Source organism: Mercenaria mercenaria, chromosome 3 (genome assembly GCF_021730395.1).
Source record: "Mercenaria mercenaria strain notata chromosome 3, MADL_Memer_1, whole genome shotgun sequence".
NCBI classification, from domain to species: domain Eukaryota; kingdom Metazoa; phylum Mollusca; class Bivalvia; order Venerida; family Veneridae; genus Mercenaria; species Mercenaria mercenaria.
The window spans coordinates 32,799,751-32,820,189 of record NC_069363.1 but is presented as its reverse complement, the minus strand read 5'-3'; the positions used below and the strand labels follow the sequence as shown (position 1 = coordinate 32,820,189).

At 38.0% G+C, this 20,439-nt stretch overlaps 1 protein-coding gene across 5 annotated transcripts in view; it reads left to right on the top strand.

Moving 5' to 3' along the window:
- Positions 1-20,439, top strand: part of LOC123525840 (PCNA-interacting partner-like) — a 178,875-nt gene that overhangs the window by 115,145 nt on the left and 43,291 nt on the right. For all 5 annotated transcript variants that reach the window (XM_053538129.1, XM_053538133.1, XM_053538130.1 and 2 more), the window contains 6 exons: positions 601-876; positions 2,273-2,446; positions 4,534-4,698; positions 11,422-11,576; positions 16,908-17,073; positions 19,635-19,807. In XM_053538129.1, coding sequence (XP_053394104.1) covers positions 601-876; positions 2,273-2,446; positions 4,534-4,698; positions 11,422-11,576; positions 16,908-17,073; positions 19,635-19,807 — 1,109 coding nt within the window. The remainder of the gene's footprint in view (positions 1-600; positions 877-2,272; positions 2,447-4,533; positions 4,699-11,421; positions 11,577-16,907; positions 17,074-19,634; positions 19,808-20,439) is intronic.

Below are 20,439 nucleotides of genomic sequence, written 5' to 3'. Positions count from 1 at the left end.
AAAAACCTTGTGTAGGTAATAGGGGCTACATTTTACACTGGATATTCATAAAATTTAGTCAGAATGATTGCCTTGATGAAATCTAGGTCAGGTTAGAATATGGGTCATCTGGGGTCAAAAGCTAGGTCACTAGGTCAAATCAAAGAAAAACCTTGTGCATGCAATAGAGACTGTATTTTCATTGATCTTAATAAAATTTGGTCAGAATGATTGTCTTGATGAAATTAAGGTCAAGTTTGAATATGGGTCATCTGGGTTCAAAAACTAGGTCGCTAGGACAAATCAAAGAAAAACGTTTTGTATGCGATAGAGGCTGTATTTTTCAAACGAGGTTGATGAAATTTGGTCAGAATGATTGCCTTGATCAAATCTAGGTCAAGTTTGAAAAAAGGTCATTTTGGCTCAAAAACTAGGTCACTAGGTCAAACTGTTATGGTTTGTTTCTCAGGTGAGTGACCTAGGGCCATCTTGGCCCTCTTGTATAATTGTGGAATAGCTGAATATCGGCTGCTATTTAGATAAAAAAAAAGGCCTCGTAAGGCTGAAAATTATTGAGAAACGTGCAAACAAATTATTTAACACATGACTTGTTTATTTCAGGAAACTGGAGAATTTGATGTGGAAACAAGCATTGTAATGCAGGCCTCAAAGGATATATCCAGTCAAAAACTGCTGAGTCAGTATGACATCACTTCCTGTTCCAGAGATTCTGGGATATGTGAATTGTATGATAATTTCCTGCAAGATTGTAATTACAAGGATGGTTGTGATGTGTTCAATGTGTTGAAAGAAGAGATGAGAAAAAATGAGGATTTACAAAGACAGATAAAACAACAAAATTTTGTGATTCTTGATCAGCCAAAGTCAGCATTGGAGGTAAGTTTACTGCATGCTTAAAAAACTCGGTCAGAAATGTCTTGTATTCTTACAGTAAGAACCATTGTGAGTATTCCTCAGTTTTCATGATATACATTATTAAACCCATGTTAAAAAAATTATGAGAGGATAAACTGGAGTCACCATGTTGGTGCATACGTCCATCTGTGTACCTGTGATAACTGTAAAGGATGAGTGAATTGAGTTTATTTTGGGTGTAAAGGTATGCAGTAATAAGACACAGGTCAAAAATGATAGGTGGGTGTGATGAGATGATTTGAGAAGTGCAACAATCCACATTACTCCCCCAGTCCATCCCTCCCCCCTCCCCATACCTCCCCCACCCCACCAAAAATGTTTGTTAAAAATTCATTCCTAATTTCGAAGAGTGCAGCATTCCACATTACTCCCCCTAACCCCACCTAGCCCCCACATTACCCCTGCCCCCACCCTTCTGAAGCTATCTTTTATATTGTTTTGCTTTAGTATTCAAGGCATGAACCATGTGAGTAGGCCAAGGGTCAAGGTAATAGCAAAGTCATGTCTGTCCACCATATTTTGTGTCCATAGCATAACTTCATAGCCATTCAAGGTCCCAGATGGAGTTCAAATGCCAAATTAGTCCTGTGTATTTTGTTTGAAGGGCACAACTTGAAAACTATTTTAGGTGGTGGCTTTAAACTTGAAATACAGGAGGTTGGTGATGAGAAGATTTGAGTTGTGGCTCTTAATTTAGGCCATAATTCAAACTGATAACAAAAGGTGTGATAGTATTTTTGTTACGATCAAATAGCCAGTAATTATAGGCAATAAGCTTGTCACCTAGTGTCAATTTTGTTGTGCATTAAGGGCCTATAACTTAACATAAAGTATTTGGCCTGTTGCTATGAAACTTTATGGGAATGTTGTTCAGCAAAGTGAAATTGTGCACATATGGCTTTTGGATTTACCTACCCAACCCCCCACCTCAGCATTCCCTCCAAAAATTATATTTCTTTTATTCCCTATGTTTCTTGATGATATTTTGTAATACTCCCCTTATCCACACCCCCACCCCCCCAACCACCCCATCCACCACCAATAGGTAATATTAACGTTTACATTGTCAGTAAGTAACATGACGGTACAATGACAGCAAGTGGGGGCACCAGTGTCCTAAGGTCACACACCTATGAAAGAGAAAAACACTTTAAGTTTAAAAAAAAGTAATTAAATTTTTTATATGGCAACAATAATAGTATAGGAAGACCCAAGTACACCTACATATTTTAACTTATGGTTTGACACCTAGCACACCAGTTTTCTGTACGAAATAATTTTACCACTAGTGTTGTTGGTACCCACAGGGTTGAAGGGAAAATGAAATTAAAAATGCTACATTTATTTTTCATTTCAGAGGAAAATGTTAGAACTTCTCTCAGAAGGGAAAGATGTTAAGTCAGTGACTGTTGAAGTCCCTCTAGACAGTGAGGATAATATTTTTGTAACCATTGACAGCAGTTGCCTAGCAGCAAGACTAGATCTTGATGTACCTCTCAGTACAGTGAAGAAAACACCATCAATAACTGAGGTCACTGTTTGTATATAATTTTATTCACCGTGTCATTCCCTAACTGAATTTTAATTTCACTTAAAGTGTTGGTTGGTCAATTTGTTTAATCTACAAGTTGTTTAATTATAAGATATTTAAATGAATAATTTTAACCAGGCTTTCAAAAAGTGGGGTACATCATCAACCAGGCTTATGTCATCAGACAAATGGTTTCTGCTGAATAACCAGTTAGCATGGACCTTTTGTCCTCAGACTTGGTGTTTAGGTAGATTTTATCAAGAGAAAGGTTGGGATTTTATTTTGGGTCACTTGAGTCAAGGTCACTGTAACTAAAAATAGAAAAACAGTTTCCACTGAATAATATTAGTTTGGAATGAAATATATTGGTGAAACTTGTGTAGATTGCTTAGATGGAGATGGAATTGCATTTGAGGTTGCTTGGATCAGTGTCACTGTTACTAAAAATAGAAAACTGTTTTCTCTGCTTAATATCTTTACTTTAATAGGAACAGGACTCTTGCAAGTATCAGATTACTCAGATATCTGCAAATTAAACATGAAAATCAAGTTTGGATATTCATAACCTCTAAGATTGTTGAATAGTGATCTCTGTGAAGACTTAACACCGTAGGGCAGGGGTGTAAAATTCCACGCGCTCGCATTGGCGAGTTAGAGTGCTTTTTATGTCTTAACCTTATCAAAATTCAACAAAAAATGTTATGAATTACTTCGCAAAAAATGATAACAAACTGTACGTTGATAGATGCTTTAAAATTCAGTCACTTAACGATAATGATTAACAGACACTAGACTGTGATTATTATTGTTATTGATGCATGTTACAACAAAAACATGTACCTTAAGACAGTCAAGATAAAAGATATTTTATCCGAGTAAATGATATTATCGTCACCGTTTATTTTCCCATACTTTGTCAAACCATAACAAACCAACATCTGTAGTTTATTTGGAAAACGACTGGGTGGTGGAGATGACAAAAAAACGGTAGAAAGAAAATGAAAAATGTTTTGCCAAGAAAAGAAAATTTAAGCAAACCGAATATGATTAAAGAAAAAAGAAATGTAGTGTACATGAGAATAAATTTGTCTACTGTGTGTTACATTTTCAATGTGTTTGTTGTACGTAATACTTCTTTCATAAAAGTGACAGTAATGAAGAGAAGTCATTTAAGAGAATTGTAAATTTATTAGGGCGAGTGACTGTTCATTAAGGGTGAGTAGATTTTACTGGCTACAAGGTCACATTTATGGGTCAAAGGTCATATGACTTTGTTTCATGTCCGCACTGTAACTCTTTAACTGCATGATGGATTTTAAAGTAACTTGGCACAAATGTTCAACACATCAAGGCTCGCTTCAAGGTCAGGGTCACACTTAAGTGTCAAAGGTCATAACTGAACCCTTGAAGGATTTCAAAGAACCTTGACACAAATGTTCACCACATCGAGACAATGTGCAGAGCACATGTTCTGAAAGGCTCGCTTCAAGGTCAAGGTCACACTTTGGAGTCAAAAGTCATATGACTATATTTCGTGTCCGCTCTGTAACTTGAACTGCTTGAAGGATTTTTAAAAGACTTGGCACAGATGTTCACCACATCAAGACAACGTGTAGAGTGCATGTTCTGGATGGTTTGCGTCAAGGTCACACTTAGGGGTCAAAGGTCATGCCTTAGGGCATTTATTACTTTGCATTGCGGTGCTCTTGTTTGTTTGTTTGTTTTTTTTTCACTTTGCAAGACTAGTTATTCAAAAAATAAAAGTTTGTGCCCCATGTATCTCAAAATATACTTGACTTAGAGTCATAAAACATTACAGGATTGTTATATAGCATGTTCTCTTTGGAATTTCCCTCAGGCCAGAGTTGTGGTCCTTCACTTATGAAAAATACACATAAAGTTCTTAAAGTTTGTATTACAAACATCTGAAAAAATATTTCACCTAGAGTCTTGAAACTATGAACAAATTGACACGGGTGGGGGCACCTGTGTTGTATGGAAACATATTAAGTTTATAGTAAAGTTGTACATTGTTACACAATAGAGGTTGCACCATGTACATGTTTTTCAACACATATATTTTGCAGGCCTATGTACGTTTAGTATTCCTGTCCTATCTCGAACTGCTTGTCAACTCAAGATCTGAACTTGCATTGGCCAGGGTTATCAATGTTCCAGAAAGGGAGCTAACCCATTCAGCTTTCACTGATTTAAAACATGAATCCAGGGAAAGGAAAATGACTATGTATCAGGTAAGAACTATATCTACAGAGTGTACAGTGCTGTGACAAGGTAAGTGAAACGTGCAAACCCCAGGCCCCTAATTCAAAGGTCATATAAGATTTTAGGCCATAACTTTGACATGCATTGATCAATCTTTGTAGTCCCCCTACTGGTGGAACACCAGAGGGGACTATAAGAATGCCCTCCATCAGTCTGTCCGCAAATATGGATCCTGCAATTACTCAAAAAGTATTCAAGCTAGGTTCATAAATCTTGGTATGTGAATAGAGGGCAATATTTAGATTATGCACGTACATGACTTATGCGTGTATGCCAACGGTCAAGGTCACTATTGAAGGTCAAGTAAAAATTCACTCCATAACTTTTATGTGCATTGATGGATTATCTTAGTGCTACACACAAGTGTTCCCCATGACAGGACAGTGTGTCAATGTATGATGTGTGCTTGTTGGTTAAAGGTCAAGGTCACTGTTAAAGGTCAAGTAAAAATTTGTTTCCAGTCCATAACATTTATATGCATTGAAGAAATTTTATGTCCCCACATTTATGTGGGGGCCATATACATGTAGTGTTGCTGCTGTCTGTACGTCCCGAAATCTTGTGTGTCTAACTCCTCCCACACTATTAGCCTGATTTGCTTCAAACTTTCACAGGTAATCTTGATGTGCAGATAACCTTAAAGGAAGAAATTTTTTCTGTGACTATTTGTACCACAGTTATGGCCCTTTGATAGTTTTGCTATATAGAATATAGAGAAAAATCTTGTATGTCCAACTCCTCAAACACTAGTGAAAGGATATGCTTGAAAGTTTCACAGATGGGAAGGACCTGCATTGGAAGATGACCATAAATAATGGACTTCTTTCTGTGGCTATTTTTTTCTAGAATTATGGCCCTTTCTTAATAAAAACATTGCTATTTAGTGGACGGCGCTGGGCATTATGTTGAGGCATCCATGTCCTATGGACACATTTCTAGTTTATAGGTTGTCGGTCAAAGGTCAAGGTCACTGTTAAGTAAAATTATTTCAGCTCCATAACTTTTATGTGCATTGGTGGAATGTCTTAGTACTGAACACAAATGTCCCCCATGATGAGACAGTGTGTCGGGTACATGATCTATGCTTGTAGGTCAAGGTCACTATTGAAATATTATTGAAAATTGTGTTTGTTCCACAGCTCCTAAATGCTTGAAGCATTTTTAATTCAAACACTGTTGCCAACAGCCACGAGGGATGAACACTAACAACATTTTCTACCACTAGGGGACTACTGTATTGTCACTGTAATACTTGGTCACTTGTTTTATTTGTCAGATCCCTCTTTTGTCAACTTACAACTTTTTATCCCCTGCCGATGAAGTCGGGAGGGGGGTATTGAAATGGCGTTGTCCGTCCGTCCATCCGTGTGTGGGTCCGTCCGTCCGTCCGCAGACATATCTCAGTAACTAGCAGGTAGAATTTCATGAAACTTAAAATAAACATGAACCAACATACTGCCATGATGCCGGTCAAGTTTTTTTTTGATTGGTAAATTTTCCTTAGAGTTATTGCCCTTGATTTAATGAAAAATGCCCAAAAATGTCAGTCCGCGGCCATTTCTCAGTAACTATCATGTAGAATTTCATAAAACTTGAAATAAACATGCACCAACATACTGCGATGATGCCCGTCAAGTTTTTGTTTTTTTGATTGGTCAATTTCCCTTAGAGTTACTGCCCTTGATTTAATGAAAGATGCACGTCTGCAGCAATTTCTCAGTAACAAGCTGGTAGAATTCCATGAAACTTGAAATAAATATGAACCAACATACTTCGATGATGCCTGTCATTTTTTTTTTTGATTGGTCAATTTTCTTTAGAGTTATTTCCCTTTAATTGTTTAAAAATCTACAGATCCACGGGTGGTAAACGCGCAATCCAATTCCCACTGGGAATACGCTAAAAATGGGTTGCGCGACTTCCGGTGCTGAAGTTGCGCATCAATATAAACAAAATCGAGGTAGGTGGGTTTTTGTTTTTGTAAATAATTACATATTTACGAGTGCTTTCGAAAAAAAGCAAAATGCTATTCGACACAAAAATGAATAAGGATCATATGTGTGAAATACCAACTTATTAATTTAAGAATCAGCTGTGTTATCATGAAAACTCTGCTGGCTCGAGCTGTCAAAAAAGCATGGAATCATGAAAAATGCAAATTTTCTAACTCTTTGCCTTCTTTCTGGAAATGTGACGCTTCGAATGATCAAACACGTGTAAAACAGTCATGAATATAACATACACTTGAATGAAATGTTGCTTTTGGGGGAAAGATTGGCAAAAAAATAATCGGGAATGGGGTTGCGCCCCGGGAATGGAGTTGTGCGTATACATTATACACATTATGATGTATATGAGCAACTCCATTCCCGGTGCGCAACCCCATTCCCGATGATTATTTTGTCAATTATGTCCCCGTAAGCAGGATTTGAAACAAATAATTTTGATATTGGTTACTTTGTAACAGTTGAGTTATCATAAAAAGCATCAGATGTCCTCAGATTAGGCATATGAGGTTAGAAACTGCCATTTTTGTTGATTTCATACTTTTTTCACGTTTCGTGTCGCCAGAGTTTTTGTGATAATAGAGCCGAATCATAAATTACAAACCAGATATTTTACACATATGATATATTATCATATCTGTGTTGAATAGCATTTTGCTTTTTTCGAAACAATTTATTCTTGTCTCATACTAAGCAAAATCATAACTTCACATACCTCAATTTCGTCTTTTTTTACGCGCAACACCAGCACCAGACGTTGCGCAGCCCATTTTAAGCGTATTCCCGGCGGGAATTGGATTGCGCGTTTACCACCCATGAGATCTGTACATAACAAACCAACCAATTGGTAGAATTTCATTAAACGTCTTTCTATCTCTTCCATGAACATTTATTATAAACATGTGAAGTTGTGTACCCACACCTGGTCACCACCTTGCCTTGGTCCCCCCCTCCCCCTCCCACCCCCCACCCCCCAAAAAAAGATAATTTTTCATTCCTTTTTATTTTTTTTCAAACCTTCCATGAATATTTATTAACATGCAAAGTTGGATTTTGACTAATGAAATTATTTGCCTCTTAATGACATCCTTAACTTTTGCCTGATATACCGTTTTGCCGTTCCTCACCACAAACCCTTTCAGCGGGGATACCAATTCATCGAATTTGCCTGTTTTTATAGAATTACTTCCCTTTGTTGTTACTATAATAATAATAGCTTAATTTGTAACTTTTTAGCTCACCTGAGCAATGCTCAGGTGAGTTTTTCTGATCGCTCGATGTCCGGCGTCCGTCGTCTGTCGTCTGTCAACATTTAGCTTGTGTATGCGATAGAGGCTATATTTTTCAATTAATCTTCATGAATATTGGTCAGAATGATAACCTTGATGAAATCTAGGCCGAGTTCGAAAATGGGTCATCTCGGGTCAAAAACTAGGTCACTAGGTCAAGTCAAAGAAAAACCTTGTGTATGCGATAGAGGCTGTATTTTTCATCTAATCTTCATGAATATTGGTCAGAATGATAACTTTGATGAAATCTAGGCCGAGTTCGAAAATTGGTCATCTCGGGTCAAAAACTAGGTCACTAGGTCAAATCAAAGATAAACCTTGTGTATGCGATAGAGGCTGTATTTTTCAATTCTTCTTCATGAATATTGGTCAGAATGATAACCTTGATGAAATCTAGGCCGAGATCGAAAATGGGTCATCTCGGGTCAAAAACTAGGTCACTAGGTCAAATCAAAGAAAAACCTTGTGTATGCGATAGAGGCTGTATTTTTCAATTGATCTTCATGAATTTTGGTCAGAATGATTGCCTTGATGAAATCTAGGCCGAGTTCGAAAATGGGTCATCTCGGGTCAAAAACTAGGTCACTAGGTCAAATCAAAGAAAAAACTTGTGTATGCGATAGAGGCGGTATTTTTCAATTGATCTTCATGAATTTTGGTCAGAATGATTAACTTGATGAAATCTAGGCCGAGTTCGAAAATGGGTCATCTGGGGTCAAAAACTAGGTCACTAGGTCATATCACGTAAAAACCTTGTGTATTCATTAGAGGCTGTATTTTTCAATTGATCTTCATGAATTTTGGTCAGAATGATTACCTTGATGAAATTTAGACCAAGTTCGAAAATGGGTCATCTGGGGTCAAAAACTAGGTCACTAGGTCAAATCAAAGAAAAACCTTGTGTATGCAATAGAGGCTGTATTATTCAACTGATCTTCATGAAATGTAGCCAGAATGATTACCTTGATAAAATCTAGGCCGAGTTCGAAAATGGGTCATCTGGGGTCAAAAACTAGGTCACTAGGTCAAATCGAAGAAAAACATTGTGTATGCAATAGAGGATGTATTTTTCAATTGATCTTCATGAAATTTGGTCAGAGTGATTGCTTTGATGAAATCTAGGTCGATTTTGAATATGGGTTATCTAAGGTCAAAAACTAGGTCACTAGGTCAAATTAAAGAAAAATCTCGTGTATGCGATAGAGACTGTTTTTTTCAATTGATTTTTATGAAATTTAGTCAGGTTGATTGCCTTAATGAAATCTAGGTCGAATTTGAATATGGGTCATCTGAGGTCAAAAACTAGGTCACTTGGTCAAATCAAAGAAAAAACTTCTGTATGTGATAGAGGCTGTATTTTTCAGTTGATATTCATGAATTTTGGTCAGAATGATTGCCTTGATAAAATCTAGGTCGAGTTTGAACGTGGGTCATCTAGGGTCAAAAACTAGGTCATATCTAAGAAAATGCTTGTTTTATCGCAAGAGACCAATTTTTTGGTCCAATCTTAATGAAAATTGGTCAGAATATTTGTTTCCATGAAATCACTAGGTCAAACATGTTTTACACTGTTATGGAGTGTTTCTTAGGTGAGCGACCTAGGGCCATCTTGGCCCTCTTGTTTGTTATTGGAAAAACTGAGACCAATTTTCTGTGCTACAACATGGATGGTACCTCCAATTTTTAGATGTATTTTGACATATCTGTACACAGTAAGGAGTTTTTTGTGGACTGAGAAATAATTTTTTATGGACTTAAATTTGTTTTAGAATTGATTCCCTTTGTTTTTCCTATAAATAGCTTATTTTGTAACTTTTCATTATTGACCATACAGAAAACCAACACCACTTTTCTGTGGTACAACATGGATGGTACTTCCAATGTTTTAATCCCCCCCCCCCCGTGGCTGAGGGATTATAGGAATGGTCTGCTTCCGTCCTTCAGTCCGTAACAAAATCGTGTCCGGTCCATACCTCCTAAACCCCTTGAAGGATTTTCATGAAACTTGGGTCAAATGATCACCTCATCAAGACGATGTGAAGAACCCATGAGTCAGCCTTGTCGGGTCAAGGTCAAGATCACAACTCAAGGTCAAAGATTTGAGCCTGCCATTTTGTGTCCGCTCTATATCTCATAAACCCCCTGAAGGAATTTTATAAAACTTGGGTCAAATGATCACCTCATCAAGAGGATGTGCAGAACCCATGAGTCAGCCATGCCGGCTCAAGGTCAAGGTCACAACTTGGGGTCATAGGTTTTGAGCCTTCCATTTTGTGTCCGCTCTATATCTTCTAAACTCCTTGAAGGATTTTCATGAAACTTGGGTCAAATGATCACCTCATCAAGACGATATGCAGAACCCATGGGTCAGCCTTGTCGGCTCAAGGTCAAGGTCACAACTCAAGGTCAAAGGTTTGAGCCTTCCATTTTGTGTCCGCTCTATATCTCCTAAACCCCTTGAAGGAATTTTATAAAACTTGGGTCAAATGATCACCTCATCAAGACAATGTGCAGAACCCATGAGTCAGTCATGCCGACTCAAGGTCAAGGTCACAACTTAGGGTCAAAGGTTTGAGCCTTCCATTTTGTGTCCGCTCTATATCTCCTAAACTCCTTGAAGGATTTTCATCAAACTTGGTCAAACGATCACCTCATCAAGGCGATGTGCAGAAATTATGAGCCAACCATGCCAGGTCAAGGTCACAACCAAGGGTCGAAGGTTTGAGCCTTCCATTTTGTGTCCATTCTGTATCTCCTAAACCCCTTGAAGGATTTTCATCAAACTTGGGTCAAATGATCACCTCATCAAGAACTCATGAGTCAGCCATGTCAACTCAAGGTCAAGGTCACAACTGAAGGTCAAAGGTTTCAGCTCTGTATCTTCTAAACCCCTTGAAGGATTTTCATGAAACTTGGGTCAAATGATCACTTCATCAAGACGTTGTGCAGAATTCATGAGTCAGCCATGTCAGTTCAAGGTCAAGGTCACAGCTAAAATCAAAGGTTTACCCTTTCACTATCCATAGCAGTGGCGGGGGATTTAGCTGTCTTTCAGACTGCCTTGTTAGATGTATTTTGACCTATCTGTACCTAGTAACTATTGTCTTTTGTCGACTTATAATTATTTTTTATGTGTAACTTTAGTTTGGGTCAAGATATTGAAATGAAACTTGTTTTAATTGGCTGAAATGTTTGAGTGATTCAGGTGGTGTTTCAACAAATAATGGGCTTGACATTGTTGCCCTTTGGGCTTCAACATTCCAGTGGTACTGTATAATCCAAAAACAATTAAGATGATATTGTCTGCAGATTCATTGAACTTTGTATTGATACTTAACTGTGATCTCAACTTTATGGAACTGGGTATTACTTTTGGGAAATATTGTTGTTATTTCAGACTGCCACATCATTCATTATGAAGATTCGATTAGGTGGTAAGGGTTATGCCCCTGACCCTAACCACCCATTAGGGGCCCATGTGAAAGGTATAGGAGAGTTTGTATCACTCATGCACAGAATGGAGACAGTGATTGAAGAGGACCCAGACATCAGGTGAACTGGATATTCTTACTTCAATATTCTATATAATTGATAAAGTATGTCAAGATTTGTTTCCCTTTGACTGGTAGTGCAGGTAATAATGTTCTAGGAATTGTATTAAGAGTTATTTGTAATGCTGAGAGGTATTTAGTTCGTGTAATTTTCTGTAGATTTAATTCCTCTGGAAACTTGTAAATTTATTGCTGAAATCAGGACAACAGCTTGCTGCTGCTGCTGCTAAAAAGGCTGATATGAAAGATTTGGTATAAGTTTTATTTCACTGGTTTTGCTAGCGGAGCTCCATGGCTGAGTGGTTAAGGTCGATAACTTTGAATCACTTGCCCCTCACAAATTTGGGTTCAAGCCTTACTTGAGGTGTTGAATTCTTCATGTGAGGAAGCCATCCAGCTGGTTTATGGAAGGTCGATGGTTCAACCAGGTGCCCGTTTGTGATGAAATAATGCAGGGACAGGCACCTGGGATCTTCCTCCACCATCAAAACTGTAAAACCGGTCATTGTTCGGCATCCTTCGTGCGGCATCTGTCAACATTTGCCTTGTGAACACTCTAGAGGCCACAGTTGTGACCCAATATTTATGAAACTTTATCAGAATGTTTGCTTGATGATTTCTAGGTAAAGTTTGAATTGGGGTCATGTGGGTCAAAAACTAGGTCACCCGGTCAAATCAAAGGAAAAGCTTGTGAACACTAAAGGCCACAGTTGTGACTCAATCTTTATGAAACTTGGGCAGATTTTTTGTCTTGATGATCTCTAGGTCAAGTTAGAAACTGGGTTATGTGGGGTCAAAAACTAGGTCACTAGGCCAGATCAAAGGAAAAGCTTGTTTACACTCTAGAGACCACAATTTAAGCTTGAAATTCATGAGAATTGGTCAGAATATTTGTCTTCATGACCACTAGGTCAGACTTGAATCTGGGTCATATGGGTTCAAAAACTAGGTCACCCAGTCAAATCAAAAGGATAAGCTTGTGAACACTAAAGGCCACAGTTGTGACTCAATCTTTACGAAACTTGGTCAGAACGTTTGTCTTATCTCTAGGTCAAGATTGAAACTGTGTCATGTGGGGTTAAAAACTAGGTCATTAGGCCAGATCAAAGGAAAAGCTTGTTCACACTCTAGAGACCACAGTTTAATTTCGAAACTCATTAGAATTGGTCAGAATTTGTCTTGATGGCTTCTAGGTCAAGTTTGAATCTGGGTCATATGGGGTCAAAAACTAGGTCACTTGGTCAAATAAAAGGAAAAGTTTATTAACACTCGAGAGGCCACGTTTATGACCCTATCTTCATGAAACTGGGTCAAAATGTTTTTCTTGATGACTTTTAGCCCAACTTTGAATCTGGGTCATCTGGGGTCAAAAACTAGGTTACCTGTTAAAATCAAAGAAAATCCTTGTGTATGCAATAGGGGCTGCATTTTTCATTTGATATGCATGAAACTTTGTCAGAATGTTTGTCTGCACGAAAACTCAGATGAATTACTAGGTCACCAGGTCAAATCAAAGAATAAGATGAAAGATAATGAAAATTGGTCAGAATATTTGTCTCCATGAAATCACTAGGTCAAACATGTTTACACTGTTATGGTATGACACTTTAGGGGCCACTTTTTTTTCAACTTGCTCCTCATGAATCTCTGTCAGAATGTTTGTCTGTTTGAAATCTAGGTCAAGTTCAGAAGTTGGGTACCTGAGGATAAAAACTATGGCACTTCAACTTACTTGGCCAAATCATTTAAAAAATTGGTTTATGATCTACCTGATTTAAATAAAACATGGTCAAAATGTTTGTCTCTTTGAAATCTAGGCCAAATTAGAATAAGAATATATGGGGTAATAACTTGGTCAGATGAGCAATACAGGGCCTCAGGGCCTCTTGTTTTAATTTCTCACACTAAATCCTATCTCATATCCCGTATTATATTGTGTCTTATCATCAATCAACTGCACCCCACTGCAAACGTATATTCTGTACCTCATATTGTTTCATAGTTTCCCTTTCCCTACCCCTTCCTCCAATGAAAATACAGTTTTTACATATCTCATATTGCTGCTTACATTTCCTCATGCCCTTCCCCATAAATACCCTTAGGCCTCCTGCCTTCAAATTTCATAAGATGATTGTTGTGGTAAGTAGATGACCCCAATTGTTTAAGTGGTCAGTAGGTCAAAGTCTCAATGAACTTGAAAATGAAAATAGTTTCTGCTCAATAACTAAAACATATGTTTGCCTTTATTTGTCAGAGTTTATAGGATAACTGCCTGTGATAATTAGATGACCCCTAATGTTTTGAGTCAGTAACTCTTAAGGTAAGGTCACAGTGACCTCCAGACAGAAAATGGTTCCTGATCAATATTTTGAGAAAGCTTGTGCCAGTGACATTAAAACTTCATAGGATGATTGCCTGTAGTCAATAGGTGACCCCAGTTCAGGATTTCAGCAGACCTTTAAAAGTCTTTACATTTGATGCTTGTCCTTGAAAACTGCTTGAAAATGACGAAAAGCCTTAAAAACATGAGAAAGTATGTTAATTTTGAAAAATAAAATGCTTGAATTTCACCAAGAACACCTTGAAAAATGTTTTTGTCAGCAACTTGTGTTTTTATGCCCCCGCCATCTACTGATGCGGGAGGCATATAGTGATTGTCCTGTCCGTTCGTTCGTCCGTACGAGGTTAACCAAATGGGACCGTTTCGTCTAGCATCAATACCCCTTACTGGACTTCAGACATCACCTGACCTCAGTTTGAGCTTGACCTTGACCTCGTTTTGGAGGTTGCTTTGTATCAACAAGGATGCCACTGGGGGCATCGCATCAAGCGTTTATTGAACGCAGCTTCTTGTTTAAAGAATGAATTTAAAGATGAAATAGAAAAAAATAATGGTATTTGTCACTTATTGATCTGATATGCACCATTGTCTGTCATAAGTAGATAGCATTTTGTCACAGTTTACACAGAGGGTGATTTCTTTAGCACTATTTAGGAAATAGTGATCTGGTTTTTGACCCCACATAACCCAGTTTCTAACTTGACCTAGAGATCATCAAGACAAAAAAATCTGCCCAAGTTTCGTAAAGATTGAGTCACAACTGTGGCTTTTAGAATGTTTACAAGCTTTTCCTTTGATTTGACCGAGTTATCTAGTTTTTGACCAGCCTTTTCAGAAGTAATTGGGTATTTGCTAAAACCAATTTGGTTAGCGCTTAATGTTTTCTAGGATACTTTCGTTCTATCATGTGTTTTGCACTTTTTATGCAGTTGGACTCGGAGATCAATTCATCCCCAATATCCCAAACAATGTGGTCATGGCAATATGTGCTCTCCCGTAAGATGTCTTTCAGTATCAGTGACACTATATCATCACAAACAGATAACTCTCTTTGTTGAACAACAAAATATCCTTCTATTTTGTTTGTTTGTGCTGCAACAATGTTTTTTCTGTGACCTCTTTTAGTACTAGAAGTTGCTATTTTATCGGTGTAATTATTGTTTACAAAGCTTCCAAATAACACCGATCAGACTGAATGGTCCTGTGATTTTTCCGATAAATAGCAACCAGTTCTGCCATAACATATAACCAGTCTGTTGTCTAGCGTTAAAGTCTGGTATCTGTTCTATAATACGCAAGGGATTTTTATTATGTCTCCCCAAGGAGACATATTGTTTTTGCCCTGTCCGTCCGTCCGTCCGTACGTCACACTTCATTTCCGAGCAATAACTGGAGAACCATTTGACCTAGAACCTTCAAACTTCATAGGGTTGTAGGGCTGCTGGAGTAGACGACCCCTATTGTTTTTGGGGCCAGTCCGTCAAAGGTCAAGGTCACAGGGGCCTGAACATTGAAAACCATTTCCGATCAATAACTAGAGAACCACTTGACCCAGAATGTTGAAACTTCATAGGATGATTGGCCATGAAGAGTAGATGACCCCTATTGATTTTGGGGTCACTCCGTCAAAGGTCAAGGTCACAGGGGCCTGAACATTGAAAACCATTTCCGATCAATAACTAGAGAACCACTTGACCCAGAATGTTGAAACTTCATAGGATGATTGGTCATGAAGAGTAGATGACCCCTATTGATTTTGGGGTCACTCCGTCAAAGGTCAAGGTCACAGGGGCATGAACATTGAAAACCATTTCCGATCAATAACTAGAGAACCACTTGACCCAGAATGTTGAAACTTCAAAGGATGATTGATCATGAAGAGTAGATGACCCCTATTGATTTTGGGGTCACTCCATCAAAGGTCAAGGTCACAGGGGCCTGAACATGGAAAACCATTTCCGATCAATAACTAGAGAACCACTTGACCCAGAATGTTGAAACTTCATAGGATGATTGTACATGCAAAGTAGATGACCCCTATCAATTTTGGGGTCACTCCATTAAAGGTCAAGGTCACAGGGGCCTGAACATTGAAAACCATTTCCGGTCAGCAACTTGAGAACCACTTGACCCAGAATGTTGAAACTTAATAGGATGATTGGTCATGCGGAGTAGATGACCCCTAACGATTTTAGGGTCACTCTGTTAAAGGTCAAGGCCACAGGGGCCTGAACATGGAAAACCATTTTCAATCAATAACTTGAGACCCTTTCGACCCAGAATGTTGAAACTTCATAGGATGATTGTTCTTGCAGAGTAAATGGCCCCTATTATTTTTGGGATCACTCCGTTAAAGGTCAAGGTCACAGAGGCCTGAACATTGATAACCAGTTCCGATCAATAACTTGAGAACCACTTGACCCAGAATGTTGAAACTTCATAGGATGATTGAACATGCAGGGTAGATGACCCCTATTGATTTTGGGGTCAGTCTATTAAAGGTAAAGGTCACAGTGGCCTGTTCATGTAAAATCATTTTTTGGAAATAACTTGAGAACCACTTGACCTACAATGTTGAAACTTAATAGGATGATTGGACATGCAGAGTAGATGACCCCTATTTATTTTGAGGTCACTTGATCCAAGGGCAAGGTCACAGGAGCCTGAACAGTGACTTGAGAACCACTAGACCAAGAGTGTTGAAATTTAGCGGTATGACTGGACATGCCAAGTAGATGATCCCTATTGCAGCCAACCATCAGTGTCTCTTTGACTTTCACTCCTGACCCCTATTGACTTCTTGCCTATAGGACTTTGCATTGGGGGAGACATGCGCTTTTTTACAAAAGCATTTTCTAGTTGAATTGGTTATTAGGAAATTTAATTGTGTTTCAGTACGCACACTGTATGAATTCAATTGGGTTTTCTGCAACTTTAATACACAGCTTATCTGGAGCTCTGTTTGATAGTGTTTTGGTATTTTGATTACAGATCAGCTTGTCGGAGAACTGTGAACATTATTAAGAGAGAGATGTTAAAGTGTAGAGACAGTAAAATACGTAACTCAAGTGTAGAGTCTGTGGCAGACTTATTACACACACAGATTACTGACATCATTGATCAACTGGACACACAGATTGTTGTTACACCAGACAAGGTAAATGTTATTGATCAACTGGACAAACAGATTGTTACACCAGACAAGGTAAGTTATTGACCAACAGAACTAACAGATTGTTGATACACCAGACAAGGTAAGTGTTATAGATCAACTGAAGTAACAGGTTGTTGTTACACCAGACAAGGTATAAGTTATTGAACTAACAGATTGTTGTTACACTAGACAAGGTATAAGTTATTGATCAACTGGACTAACAGGTTGTTGTTACACCAGACAAGGTAAGTTATTGAGAAATTTGACTAACAGATTGTTGTTACACCAGGCAAGGTAAGTTATTGATCAACTGGACTAACAGATTGTTGATACACCAGACAAGGTAGGTTATTGATCAACTGCACAAACAGATTGTTGTTACACCAGACAAGGTAAGTTATTGATCAACTGGACTAACAGATTGCTGTTACACCAGACAAGGTAAGTTATTGATCAACTGGACTAACAGATTGCTGTTACACCAGACAAGGTAAGTTATTGATAAACTGAACTAACAAATTGTTGATACACCAGACAAGGTATAAGTTATTGATCAACTGGACAAACAGATTGTTGTTACACCAGACAAGGTATAAGTTATTGATAAACTGGACTAACAGATTGTTGATACACCAGACAAGGTAAGTTATTGGTCAACTGGACTAACAGATTGTTGTTACACCAGACAAGGTAAGTTATTGATAAATTGGACTAACAGATTGTTGATACACCAGACAAGGTATAAGTTATTGATCAACTGGACTAACAGATTGTTGTTACACCAGAGAAGGTTAGTTATTGATCAACTGGACTAACAGATTGTTGTTACACCAGACAAGGTATAAGTTATTGATCAGCTGGACAAACAGATTGTTGTTACACCAGACAAGGTATAAGTTATTGATCAACTGGACTAACAGATTGTTGTAACACCAGACAAGGTAAGTTATTGATCAACTGGACTAACAGATTGCTGTTACACCAGACAAGGTAAGTTATTGATCAACTGAACTAACAGATTGCTGTTACACCAGACAAGTTATAAGTTATTGATCAACTGAACTAACAGATTGTTGTTACACCAGACAAGGTAAGTTATTGATCAACTGGACTAACAGATTGTTGTTACACCAGACAAGGTATAAGTTATTGATCAACTGGACTAACAGATTGTTGTTACACCAGACAACATAAGTTATTGATCAACTGGACTAACAGATTGCTGTTACACCAGACAAGGTAAGTTATTGATAAACTGGACAGACAGATAGTTGTTACAGATATCTTCAAACATCCCTATTGCCATGGTAACTTATAACCTTAAGATACCTTAAGGCAGAATGTTAAGTGTTTGATATACTGCTCATATATTAACCCTAATATTTCATTGGGCCATAAAAGAAATGGCACTTAAGCTGTCGAAATACCCTGTGTTATATATAATTGCTCAAAAAAGAGAGAAAATGCATTACCGTGGAAACACAAGCCCTGTGGCATATTCATTTGAGTCATATACTAGAGAGCTAATATATATATTAATTAAGTTATCAGCAACGCAGATTTATACAAATACAAGTAAAACTGAAATAAGCTAAAACGTGTTGAAAATCCTTGTTTTCCTTCTTCTCAGTATAAATTATCTTTAGAGGGTCATGTTCTTCAGTCTGCCTAATTTTTATGCCCCCACTTCGGGGGGGGGGAGCATATAGATTTGCCCTTGTCCGTCCATCCTTCCGAGAATGTTGTGTCGCACCTAGCTCCAAAAGCATTTGACGTAGAGTCACAAAACTTTACAGGAATGTTGGTCAGCATGTGTATTTGTGCACCTGGGCTTTCGCTTCCAGATTCATTCAGTCATGTAAGAGTTATGGCCCCTGACTTTGTAAAAATTTGTCATTTTAGTGTTGTGTCGTGCCTAGCTCCAAAGGTATTTGACGTAGAGTCACAAAACTTTACAGGAATGTTGGTCAGCATGTGTAGTTGTGACCTGGTGTTTCGCATCCGGATTCATCCAGTCGTGTAGGAGTTATGGCCCCTGACTTAGTAAAAATTTGGTCATTTTAATGTTGTGTCATGCGTAGCTCCAAAAGTATTTGACCTAGAGTCACCAAAGTTTACAGGAATGTTGGTCAGCATGTGCAGTTGTGCACCTGGGGTTTCACGTCCGGATTCATTCAGTATTGTAGGAGTTACGGCTCCTGACCTAGGAAAAAATTGTCATTTTAATGTCATGTAGTGGGGGCATCTGCGTCCCATGGACACAATTCTAGTTTTTCTTGAAAAGACGGAGAAGAACAACAAGAGAATTTAGCAGCCAAAACATTTAATTACTCGAAGTATTATGAATTGCTACAGTTAAGTATTTTTGAAACTACCCTGGTTACAAGGTATCCTGCATCCTTAATATACACTACAGTTCTAAATTTGCAAATGGGTGTTTGCAAATGTTAATGGAAATGAAACCATGACCAGTAAATTGTGTGTGTCTACAATTGTAAATGAGTACGCCACTCATTGCAAACAGGCTTTTAATAGATTTTACAGTTGTATCATATACATTATAGAGTGCTGCTAATGGAGGTTCCCTCACAAGCCGGCGAGCCAGAAAGGCCCTACGACAGTTGCTAGATAAACTAGCTACGGTAGACGATGATATGGCGACACTTGATCATCTCACAGATATATACTCCAGTCAGCGGACTCCACTTAGATTTCCATCTGTTATTTCTCAATTCAGGTATACTGGTAGTTAATATTAAAACACTTGATGGGTGCTTGCTTTTGTTGGGGTGCGCAACTTGGATGAATGTTATGTGTTATACTAATGTTGCAATAATCATTGTTAACATAACTCATGGAGAACAGTATTCTGATAGTACTGGGATAATACTTCTAGCAGCAATATTCCATTTACGTAACTGAAATGAGTTGTTTTTTCCATGTATAAATAATGGACATGCAGAGCAACAGATAAGCTTTCAATCATTTTGGTTTGAAATGGGTATTGGCTAAACTGAATTGGGTATTCAAAAACATGTTACTTCATAATTTTTAGCTCCACTATTTGGAGAATGGGGGGCTATTTTACTCACCCCGGCATCTAGGGGTGTAACGATACATCAAAATATCGATGCATTGCAATCCCGAGTGTCCCGATAGTATGCATCGATAGAAAAGTCACGAACCAATAACAATCGCCGATAATTCCTTCAACAATCGATAGTTTTGAAATTTTAGTAAATACAGAAATAATTAATAATTTATAAACCAAGAAACAGAGCCAGCTTTCATTTGCACCTCGGAAAGTGTTTACGTCTTCATTACAATAATTAACCTCACGGAATTAAACTACCATAAAGGACTGAGAAG